The 12,639-nt window shown below is 41.1% G+C and overlaps 1 protein-coding gene across 4 annotated transcripts in view; it reads right to left on the bottom strand.

Annotated features, from left to right (window-relative positions):
• Bbs9 (Bardet-Biedl syndrome 9) overlaps positions 1-12,639 on the bottom strand; it is a 427,340-nt gene that overhangs the window by 250,977 nt on the left and 163,724 nt on the right. For all 4 annotated transcript variants that reach the window (XM_036194269.1, XM_036194271.1, XM_036194272.1 and 1 more), the window contains exon 9: positions 6,972-7,150. In XM_036194269.1, the coding sequence (XP_036050162.1) occupies positions 6,972-7,150 (179 nt within the window). The remainder of the gene's footprint in view (positions 1-6,971; positions 7,151-12,639) is intronic.

Raw genomic sequence — 12,639 nt, 5'->3', positions numbered from 1 at the left:
ACTCAGCTTCAAGCCTTTTGTTATAACACAAAGTAGACTAACAAATGCATACTATTTCATTTCCCTAATTTTAATGTTTATGGTGCACAAAGAAATATTACAAAAAGCAAGTTAACCTAAATAAGAAACAAATTGTATTTATAGACATGCATAAAATGCGTATGTATTTATGTATAGTCACACAAGTATGTGCTTAAATAATGTATTCTAAGTTAATACATATATGTGCATACACGTTCATACATATCAGATAATTGACAGCCAACATCCACTCTGCCCTCATTTCTCTTTGTGGCCAAGCACTACTGTTGTGGAAGTATTCAACTCCACCACAGATAAAGGTTTCTCCCCTGACTCCAAGGTCAAATTTAATCATAGTGGCTGTTCTAGATGTGAACACAGCTCTTGACAGAATGACCAATAGTATTGGGTCTAGGCAGTGGAGACATGTGCTTTTATGAGAGCTGTTTCTCCCTAAAAGGGGGATTCTGGAGAACAGCCTTCTTGTCTGGAAATCCTATCTGCACACAATGCCTAGAGCATCTCCAGCTACCCAAGATCTTTAAAGGGCAAGGTCCACACACACTGAGGATGGAGGATAATACCATTGACTCGGGTGTCTCACAGCTTGACTGTCCTAAACCACCACAATGTGGTTCCATCACTACAGCAAAGTCTGACAAGAAAATTCTAAACCTAGGAAGGATATAAAAGGCTCTTTGCTGGCCATTTAATAACCACTCTTCACTTCTTCACTAAAAGTAGCTCAACTTTGCCCAGAAGGACAACCATCAGCAAACCGCACTGAACTTCCCGGGCTGTTTTGCAAATTGGAAGGGTCAGTGAGATAAAAGCTTAAGTCTCTCAGGGTGTGGCTTCCAGGAAAGCTCCTTTAGGGGCTGACTCAGCTGCAGATGTGAGGCAGAAGTTCCAGAAGCATTCCTGAACCAACACATGATGCTGGAATAGAAGGATCAAAGTCCCTGAAGAATTGTGGAGTCAACCCTGAACTGCCTACTACTCGGCCTTTTTTACAAGAGAAACAAACAAACCTCTCCCCTCTGTTTAAGCTGCTATGTTCTGGCATTCTGTTACATGTACCCACACACAACCAGGAATGAACAAACTAAGTTCAACTGTTCTGAGCCCTTGGAGATAGCATCAACTAAGCCGGGTCAAACACATACTCCAAATGGAATACAGACGTATTTATCTTGTCCATGTCTGTTTGCACCCTGTACTTGTCTGAAAGCACACTTAAATGCCATATCGAGGGCTTTATGAACACACTAGGTGAAGAGTGTATGATAAGTGCTTAAGTCCTATGGGACCCCCATCTCTTGAAAGTTCCCACTGAAAGATACTGTTGACGCCTCCTAATGAAAACATTTGGCAGGGTTCACACTAGCACTCTGAAATTCAAAAGTTCACCATATGCACAGAAATCATTGCTGTAATTCCATGCTTATAAGATATATTCCCCATATAACTTACACACATAAAATCAGCTTCAAAAAATTTTATTACAGTAGACATACACACCATGTGTGCAACAAAACATCTTCTTGACACTGGCTTTAGATTTTGCTGCAACCCTTTCTTTGAAAAAGTTTTTAAAAGCCTTAAGTATGGAATATAGCCCTCAAAACAATGCACATGTTTTTAACAGTCAAACCACTCCACCCAGCTCAGGGAGCTATGCAGAAGAGGAGGCAGAAAGGTCCTAAGAGCCAGAGAGGATGGAAGACACTCAGGGAACAGCGTCTTCCAGACACAACATGCCTGCCGCACAGGTGAACACACAGAGACTGGCAGCATGCACAGGGTGCTGTGGTAGCACAGAGAGGGGCCACCCAAGTCCAAGCCAGTGCCAAGACGGGGAAGTAGACACAAGCTCCCACCCCAACCAAGAAGCTGCCTTCAACTGACAACCACTGGCAAAGGAAACAGTTCTCTCCAATGGAGCCTCTGGGGCATATAAACAAAATTAGGGGAGTCCATGCCCAGCTGTAGATGGCCAGTACAAAATGAACTCGATGGTAGAATTTTTGTAGAATTTTTGTCTCATGTTGCTTTGTTTGGGCATATTTTATCTTTTTTTATTATTATATTTGTGTTTTAATTTTACACATCAGTCATGGGTTCCCCTGTCCTCCCCCTCCCGCCCCCCCCACCTTTCCCCCACCCCCTCCCCTCCATTCCCATCTCCTCCAGGGCCAAGACTCCCCTGGGTATTCATTTACACCTGGTGGATTCAGTACAGGCAGGTCCAGTCCCCTCCTTCCAGGCTGAGCAAAGTGTCCCTGTGTAAGCCCGAAGTTCCAAACAGCCAGCTCATGTACTAAGGACAGGTCCCGGTCCCACAGCCTGGATGCCTCCCAAACAGTTCAAACTATACAATTGTCTCACTTATCCAGAGGGCCTGATCCAGCTGGGGGCTCCACAGCCTTTGGTTCATAATTCATGTGCTTCCATTCATTTGGCTATTTGTCCCTGTGCTTTTTCCAGTCTTGGCCTCAACAATTCACACTCTTACAGTCCCTCCTCTTTCTCAACAATTGGACTCCTGGAGCTCCACCTGGGGCCTGGCTGAGGATCTCTGCATCCACTTCCATCAGTTATTGGATGAGAGTTCCAGCTCAAGTGTTAGGGTGTTTGGCCATCTGATCACCAGACTAGGTCAGATCAGGCTTTCTCTCGACCATTGCCAGCAGTCTACAGAGGATGTATCATTGTGGATTTAAAGGGACCTCTCCAGCACTCTGCCTATTCCTGTTTTCATGTGGTCTTCATTTATCATGGTCTGTTATTCCTTGTTCTCCCTTTCTGTTCTTGATCCAGCTGGGATCTCCTGCTCCCCTAAGCTTTCTTTCCCTCAAACCTTGCCCTTCATTACTCCCACTGTCATCCAGGTTGTTCATGTAGCTCTCATCTATTTCTCTGTCATTGGTGATCCCTGTGTCTTTCCTAGGGTCCCGTTTTCTAGGTAGCCTCCCTGGAGTTGTGTAGCAGTCTAGTCATCTTTGTTTTACATCTAGTATCCTCCAATGAGTGAGTACATACCATGTTTGTCCTTCTGAGTCTGGGTTACCTCACTCAGGATGATTTTTTCTAGATCCATCCATTTGCCTGCAAACCTCATGATGTCATTGTTTCTCAATCATACCACAAGGGCATTTGCTCAGCTATGTTCATATCAGCATTGTTTGTAATAGCCAGAACCTGGAAACAACCTAGATGCCCTTCAACTGAAGAATGGATAAAGAAAATATGGTACATATACACAATGGAGTACTACTCAGCATATTTTATCTTATTGGTATTTTGCTTGTATAATATGGTTTCCAATTCTGTGTTTTTGTTGGTTTTGGTTTTTTGTGTGTATGTATGTATCTCTGTGATTCCTGTGTTTTTTCTTTGTTTTTGTTTTTGGGGTTTTTTCAGCATGGATTGTTTGGTTTTTGTATTTGCCTGTTTAATATCTAATGAGAGAGAGAAAGAGGGCATGGTGTTGGAGGGTAGAGATGTGGAGAGGATATGGGAGGAGATAGGGGACAGAAAACTGATCAAAATATATTGTATGAAACAAATTGTTTCATTTTTAAATATTTATGTAACAAATTTATTTTTTTAAAGCTACTGTACTAAAGTATCAGTAAAATGAACAATAAGGTCATCCAGAACTTTAGCATTCAGACTTTTCATGATCTATATTGAAGTAATATGTTATTTCCTATAATTAAAAGTATTAGGTGAATAGGAATATCAAACTTTCACAAAGGAACAGAATACTAAATATTCTTTATGTCTAGAAATAAAATAGAGTAAAATCTTCTATTTCTTTTTTTTTTTTTTTTTTTTTTTTGCCTGATCTGAGGACCGAACCCAGGGCCTTGTGCTTGCTAGGCAAGCACTCTACCACTGAGCTAAATCCCCAACCCCTATTTCTTAAAAGTTTCTTTTTGTATCTTTTTTAAAAATAAAACCAAACAAAGGTAGCACAAAAATACAGAGAAGTTTAATCAAATGTTGAGATTATGTAAAAAACAACTTCCATCAAAGTCTGTGGGTGCCCCTAACTTAAGTAATATATCTAGAGTAGCCACAGTAACCATAAAATAAAATGGCCTCGTGGCAAAGGGTGGACAGTTCTAGAGAGAAGGGAGAGAAGGATACAGGTGCTATCGAGGGGAAATGGGGGCAGTGGAAGTGATGATTAGGAAGTTAGGAAGGTGGGCACTATGGTGAGGCAGTAAAAAATACTAAAGATAGTTGGAAAAGCTATTGTTTTATGTTTACTTAAAAACAAATACATAATAAATGTAAATGTGTACACATGTATAGTTTGAATGAAGTTATACCAATTGTGGTGATGATGTTGGCCACAAGAGCCACAGACTGTCTAAGCAAAAACCCATGCCAAGCATGGGCAACCTCTACTGAGTTGTAGGAGTTCAAGAGACTCTGAAGACTAAAACTTGTCTTCCAGAATTTGAAAGTAAGCCACTTTCTGAGGACACCACATACTTCAGACACAAGGCTTGGAAGAATCAAGCTGGAACTGATCTGGAAGCCTCCTCCCTCAGGACTAACTCCTGCTGAACCTTAAGGTCCTATGCAAGTTGCCAAGAGAAACAAATAATCAATAGTCCTTCCCAGCTGTAAGGCTTACAAACCACAATGGCCAGCACAGCAAGATGTCCCCAAGAGTGCAGTATGGCACTTGATCCAAGAGCCAAATAATTGGACTTAAGGTGCACTCAGTAGGAGGCGCCTATGCCTGGTACTGTAAACCCAGGCAACTTCCCATGGCTGGTGAGGTCATGGAGCTAAAGGGACAGTCTATGACTGCCACCTGGCTAAGCTAGGACAATTTCTAACTGCGTCCAAAACCTTATCCCTAAATCCACAAATAAGTGTAACTTTCACTCATCAAAGAAGCTTCTTCTTGCCTCAGAGACCATCACAGAAATCCACAACTGGAAAAAATGCAGAGAACAACTACTGTGAGCCAAATCCTAACCACTATGTCTGTAACACAAGCCCTACAGCTAAGGCTCGGGGACCAGTGTGGAAGAGAAGGTTTCAGTTGTAAGAGGCAGAGGACTGGGATGTCTGCTGCTAGACAATGTCTTCTACATATCACAGGAAAGCTGCACCCATGAAATCTAAACAATATGGCTGCCTAAACAAGACGGCACAAGCTGACATGGACAGGGAAGTCTCACAAGGTCTACCCCTATATAAAGAGCTATAGTCAGTCAACGGCTCCTGAGAGAAGCAGTCTTCTCCAGAGACAAGCCCTATGATAGGTGGTCTAATCCCAAAAGGTAAGCCCTAAACACCAACACATATGAACATTACTAAATGGACATAGCAGGCTATATTTGTGTGTGTGTGTGTGTGTGTGTGTGTGTGTGCAGTAATAATAACAATGTAAGGAGAAGAGAAGAAGTCATGGATTGAAGAGTGGGAAGGCCTGGGAAGAGTTGGAGGGTATGAAAGAAGAGTGGAAACCGAGGTAAATGCAGTACTCATGTATGAAACTCCCAAAAATAAAATACTATATATTTAAAAGAAACTTTTTCAAGATAAACAAAAGGCAAACAAAATGTCTAAGCCTTTTCATTTAAGGGCATCACTGTGACTACTAGGAGATAATGATTAGCTATGCAGGATTTTTGAACAATTTACATAATTCATGTTAATTAAACTACCATTAGCTATTCCTTATGGAATGGCAAGAATCACAAGACAGAAACCTGAGCAAAACGCACATTATTTAATTAGCTTGAGAAACTTCATGAGATATATATACAATCGTCTCCAATTACACACTAAAATGACAAACACTGTCATCCCATTCATCCTCGAAAATATTGGTATCAAAACTGAAACCGTAAACTGTGTACTGCAGCCTAATGCATCCGTCTTCATGACGTCCCCTCTGATGAGGCGTGCTGACAAGAGGATTGAAAGATCTCCATTTCAATGGTTTACTCTAAAAACTTTCTAGAAGAACGTGTGAAGCCAAAGCATCACATCTTTACTTTTAATATTCCTACTTTAATATATCATCTCAGTTTCTAAAGACTAGAGGAATATAATCCTGGCAATAGAGATGAAAAAATACATAAACCTAGCGAAGCAAACAGACCAGGATTAAGATCGGCTCTCTTGCTTTGGTTGGCTTTTGATGCTCCGTTTCTTTTATTATTACTACTTGTTTTAACATTTCTTTTATGTGAAAATGGTCCATATTTTTTCTCATTAAGAAAATACTTTTACCTGACCCTGAAAAGGGAACTTAAAGTAATGATTTTCACATGTCCAACATGAGCTGTAGGATTGGTGTTTTGTTTCTCCTTTTAATTTACAATAAAATTACACCCTTGTGAGTCCGGACATAAAATAACATTGAGCTACTCAAAACTTGGGAACTGAAAATATCACCAGCCCCTGCGTCACTGGAAATCAGAGTATCCCAGACTGCACTCCATTTGGACGGCTAATTAACTCCAAGCATAAATTAGATCATATAAGCTGCAAATTACTACATTTTCAGTAACAAAGTGGCAATTCATGTACCACTTGGAGATCTTTTCAAAGAAGCAAATGGAACCAAGGATATTGTAAGTTAATGATTGACGGTGGTAAGCTGTGATGCTCTTCTCACAGCTAACACCATGAAGAACTACTTTGCCTTCACTGAGAAGGCAAAACATTTAAAGTCTAGATAGAACTGTCCCTAGGACACATTAACCACAACAGTGTCTTCAATAAGACCAGTTTTCAGGAGCCACCTATACAGAGTCAGCACAACGCCCTATATGCTAAAGAGCAATGCTTTATTCAAAATCTTGAACTAAGCCTGGGAGTGAAATTTAACTAATATTTACAGAGCAATATCCATATACAGCATAAGATGAATTTTATAATTAAATTAAAATTATACAATAAAAACTGCAAACCTTGTGATTTTACATCTTTGATGATTCTCTGAAGTTCTTTAAATTCTACATCAAGTTCATCATAGTTGAGCTCTCTGGATTCAACTTTTGGAGCTTGGAACAAAGAAGGATCTGTCCCCAGATAGGAACACTGCAGGTGACCTTCGTCACTGAGGGTCACTATCACGCCCTTCAAATCACTGTAAGGTGCGGCAAGAGAATAAGACACGGTTAATTATCAGCCTGGACAAATGACATTTTTACTCAATTCAGCTTTACACACCATTAAAAAATTAAGTATAAAATAGGTTTATTTCCAAAAGTCAATTTTAATATTTCAAACATCATCTATACAGTCAGTGTTAAGATATATTACAGAGCCGGGCAGTGGTGGCACACGCCTTTAATCCCAGCACTCAGGAGGCAGAGGCAGGTGGATCTCTGTGAGTTTGAGGCCAGCCTGGGCTACAGAGTGAGTTACAGGATAGGCTCCAAAACTGCACAGAGAAACCCTGTCTTGAAAAAAAAAAAATGTATTACAAAAGTGTATAAACACTGAAATGCATTATCTGTCTACCAAAGGAATCTAATTACATGGTAAATTCAGATCTTGAATACTGATCTTAATCCACAGTACAGGTGCCACTTGTCAATGTCATATCCAACATGTGAATTCCAGTTGCAACAATGGAGCAAGAGATGTGACTAGATTTCTAACTGGAGACAAGGAATAAGGCATGTGCTCAAGGCTGGGACAGCCATGAAGTGGCCTCAAGGCTGGGACAGCCATGAAGTGGCCTCAAGGCTGGGACAGCCATGAAGTGGCCTCAAGGCTGGGACAGCCACAGCAAAAACATTGGAGACCTGATAAGAAGTCTTGAAGGTAGATACAATCTTTCCTCCTTTCCTCCTCCTCTGGATTCTTGGGACTAATTCTTTCCACACAGGAACCCTCAAGGCGTCCTTAACACACCCTCCGACCCAAGGAGCTTTCTGACTTGTTCCTTTCTTCTCTCCCCAGTCCTAGACAGGAAGGGCCACTTCCTGAGCAGCAGCTCTCTCTCTCCATTACTACTCCGATTCATACCATTCCTTTTCCTAGTTGTCTACTGTTTGGATGTATCCCTCAAACAGGACCTCAGAGACGGCATCAGGACATGAGTGCTTTACCCTCACAGATCAAGACTGATTAGGAAAGATCTTTGAGACAAGGAGCTTCAGTGTCAGTCTGTCCTCTACCACAACCACCACTGCCCCGCTCCTTCCTCCTTCCCTCCTCCTCCCCTCCTCCCTCCTTCCCTTTCCTTCCCTCTACATCCTGAAACTTCACCCTGAGATGCTGAAACAAGAAGGTCTCCACTAGGTGTATACCCTCCATCTTGGACCCCCTGAGTCTCCACAAGCAAAAGTCAAATAATTTTCCTTCCTTTCTAAACCACTCAATCTCTGAATTTCTACAATGACAGCAAAGAATGGATCAAGAACACTGTTCTTGCTCATCCTTCTTAGTCTCCTTCATCTTTGCTTCTCTCTAAAACTTACCTGTAATATATACATTATGGCTGATTTTAATATGCAATGTTTAGAAATTAAAATTACACATTTCTCTTAACATACTATAAAAAGCAGTTGAAGGAAATACTGTATTTGCCTGTTCCTTGGTATTCATAGAAAAAAATTCAACACCTTCCTAAACCACTTGGCGTTAATATATGAGTTCCATTTCTGTTATATGTTTTACTCTGGCCTTTGACCTAACCAAAACATGTTGCCTATTTTGTTGTTTTAAATGTCCATACACAGATGTCCTGTGGGGGGGGGCTTATTTCCCCTGATGTCCTCAACCACCTGCGTGCTCTCTGCCCCTCTATTAGTCCCCACTTGTCCCCTAGATAATTTTACTCCCATTTTCACGTCATGTATACATGCCAGATGTTAAGTATCTACATACAAATCTAGAAATGATAAATGAGAAGAAAACATACATTTTCTTTCAAGACAAGTAATTCACTTAGTATGATTGATCTTGTCCTGGCATCAGTTTCCTGCAATTGCCATGGCTTCATTCTTCTTGGCTGGAAAAAGCTCTGTTGTACATGTGTTACCAGACTGGCCTTTACATTCTTCTGCTGTTGAACACTTACTTACATTGTTGGTTCCATGAGTAAGCTGTTGTAAATAGTGCTACAATAAACAAGGGTACAAGTGTCTCTGCAGATAACTGACTGACTTGGAATCCTTTGGATAAGTACTAGTCATGTGATAAACCTATCTTTAATTTATTGAGAAGCCACCAAACCAATCCATAGCAGTAGACTAGTTTGCCTTCTTACCAGCAGCACATAGGATCCCATGTTGTCTATACCAGCATTTGTTATCTTTTCTTCATCACTAGCATTATGACTAGAGTAAGATGGAATCTAATTTTGATTTGTATTCTGTGACAGCTAATGAAGGTGAAATATTCATTGATCATTTGTATTTCATCCTTGAGAACCATCTGTTCATTTCATTCATTCTTTATTGATGTGATTATTTAGTTTCTTTTTGTTTTGTTTTGTTTCAGTTCTTTGTATGTTTTGTCCTCTGTCAGACATATAGGTAGTAAAGATTCTCTCCCATCATGTAAGCTATCTCTTTGCTTTATTGTTTTCTTTGACATACAGAAAACATACAGAAACTTTTTGTTTTGTTTTGTTTTGTTTTGTTTTTTTGTTTTTTAAGACAGGGTTTCTCTGTGTAGCTTTGCTCCTTTCCTGGAACTTGCTTTGTAGACCAGGCTGGCCTCGAACTCATAGAGATCCACCTGCCTCTGCCTCCCGAGTGCTGGGATTAAAGACGTGCGCCACCACCACCCTGTGACATAGATAAACTTTTTAATTTCATAAGATCCTATTTGTCAATTGTCGGCCCTATTCCTGAGTGACTAGAGTTCTATCAAGAAAGACCTTCCTCATTCCTCTATCTTGACAGATTTTCCCACTTTTTCCCAAGTAGTTAGAGAGTTTCTGGTCTTCTGCTAACATCTTTGATTCAACAGGAGTTGAGTTATACATAGGGTGAGATATAAGGATCTATTTTCATTCTACACATGGATATCCAATTTTCCCAATGACGTGTTTACAGAGGCATGCTTTTCTCCAACAGATACTTTCACTATCTCTGTCAAAATCCAAGTGGCTGTAGCTGTTGGCTGTGTGGGTTTATATCAGGATCTCTGTTCTATTCTGTTGACCTACATGTCTGTTTTGTGCCAATACCGAGCTATTTTGAGTATTATTATTTTATGTGAATGAGTGGTTTGCCTGCATGTATGTCTATGCACCATGTGTGTGCCTGGTGCCTCTGGAAGAAGAGTTGGCTCCCCTGGTCCTGGAGTCAGATGGTTTTGAGCTACCTTGTGGGTGCTGGGATCTTAATCACTGAGCTATCTCTCCAGTCCACCATGCTGTTTTGGCCCTACATGCCACTGTTTTCTTTTGATATGATTTTTTAATTTTTCTTTTTTTCTTTTTTTTTGGGGGGGGGGGGTTTCAAGACAGTGTTTCTCTATGTAGCTTTGCGCCTTTCCTGGAACTCACTTGGTAGCCCAGGCTGGCCTCAAACTCACAGAGATCTGCCTGCCTCTGTCTCCCGAGTGCTGGGTTTAAAGGTGTGCGCCACCAACGCCTGGCTAAATTTTCTTTAGAACTTCATTCATTAGTCCCATATTGACATCATTTCTACCCCTCCATCACCCACTGCAACTCTTCCCATGACCCCCCTTCTTCTCAAATTCATGACCTCTTCAATTATTGTTACACACACACACACACACACACACACACACACACACACACACACACAAACTCTTAAGTCCTTCTAGTGTTACTCATCTGTACATGTGTTGAGGCCTGACCTCTTAGGGTTGGATAACTTATCAGAGAGCTTGTCCCTTCAAGAGACTGATTCTCCCTCTCTTAGCAACCGTTGGTTCCCTGTAGCTCTTTATCTAGGGGTGTGGCCTTGTGATACTTCTCCCATGCATACTGGTGTATCAACTGGTGTTTTCATTATATAGGTCTTGTTTAGGCAACTATTTGTTGGGATCTCATGGGTACAGCCTCCCTGTTATGTCTACAAGACACTATCTAGCAGGAATCCTGGTCCTCTGGCTCTGACAATATTTCCATGCTCTGTTCCACCATTATCCCTGAACCTCACGTGTAGGGATTGCATTGTGGAAGTATCAATTGATTGTCCCTGTTCTTAGTTAATAGTTCTTGGGGGAACAATCAATCTGAGCGGGGGAGAGAGACAGAGATCTAATAAACTCAGAAGAAATAACTTTAAATCTCTCCAACTCTGCATCATTGCAAATAGTCATGCTGTTAACAAAAAAAGCTCAGCTGGGTTGAGAACAAATTATCCTCAGGCTTTCCTCAAAGTGACCCCAGCAACCACTTCACTACCTACCATAAATGCAACATTCCAGGTAGATGTGATGGTGGGTACCTATAATTCCAGCACTCAAAAAGCTGAGGCAAGAGAAATTTGAGTTCCAGAAAAGCCTGGGCTATATGGTGAGACTATCTCAAAAAGACAAAAACAACACAACCAACATCATTTACAACATTCCTATACACTACATACGCTGACCTTCTCGGGGCCCATGTACAGTAAGTGCCACAGGCCCTGTGACATGGCTTTGTAGAAGAAGTAAGAGCTTCCCTGGTGTTACAGGACAGCAGAGCTAAATGAGTTCTCAGGCTGCTGCTCTCGAGCTGAGTCAACCTGGAGAGCTCCTCCCAAAGCTCCACCCCCCACAGCAAGATGGTGAGAGCGATGACCCTCAAAGTCTAATTGCAAGAATTGCTTCCGTCATCCACCTCACCAAACGAAATTCATCTCCTAAAGTGAAATGTGAAAACAACCCCCAGAGCCTATAGGGCTGCGCCTGTCATTGCAGGGAGCTGAAGCCACCTAGTGGTTGACAAAGCTCACAGCCCCCCCCCAAAAAATTCCAGAGGGAAAAACCTCATTCTGCTCCAAGTTGTGACTCCAGTTCTCCTTCACTCCCCCGCCTCCCAAAGATCCAGAAAGTGAGTCCTCAAGAAATCCCTGATGTCGAAAGGCCAGTCTTTGGCTGGCTTCCCAAGACAAGGCAGAAACCATCCTTTTCTGAACTGTTTCAAACAGACACCCCCAGCTCACATTTAACCTCCCAGTAGCCTAGAAAGCAGGAGAGCTGGCATAGCCCGCTCGATAAAAGCATTCCTCCATATTCAAATGTAATCACTCATTAAGATAGTTCAATGTTTCTCTCACATTCCCATACTGGTAATTAAATATGTTCTGAGATTCAGCAAATTGCAAAAAACAAACAAACAAACAAAAAAAAAAAAAAGGATTGATGTATAGGAAAACCAGTCACTTTGTTTCAATGTTTTAATAGCAAGCAGTTGACAATTTAGATATAAAAAAATTATTTAGAAAACTATTAAGTTTCTGAGTTAGAAGATGAAGGATATGTATATTCCTTTAGCTTCTCAAAATCCAGTCTTTACCTGTGATTGGTGTCCAAACAGAAGAGAGAGGAGCTAGGACTTATCTCACAGAGATACCTGACCTAAATACAGAAGAATATATTGCTATCTAAAGAAGTCCAGCAGCTACTTGAGCCATTTACCATTTATTTAATCACATCAGA

Source organism: Onychomys torridus, chromosome 7, assembly GCF_903995425.1.
Source record: "Onychomys torridus chromosome 7, mOncTor1.1, whole genome shotgun sequence".
NCBI lineage: Eukaryota > Metazoa > Chordata > Mammalia > Rodentia > Cricetidae > Onychomys > Onychomys torridus.
This window is presented reverse-complemented; position numbering and strand designations above follow the sequence as displayed.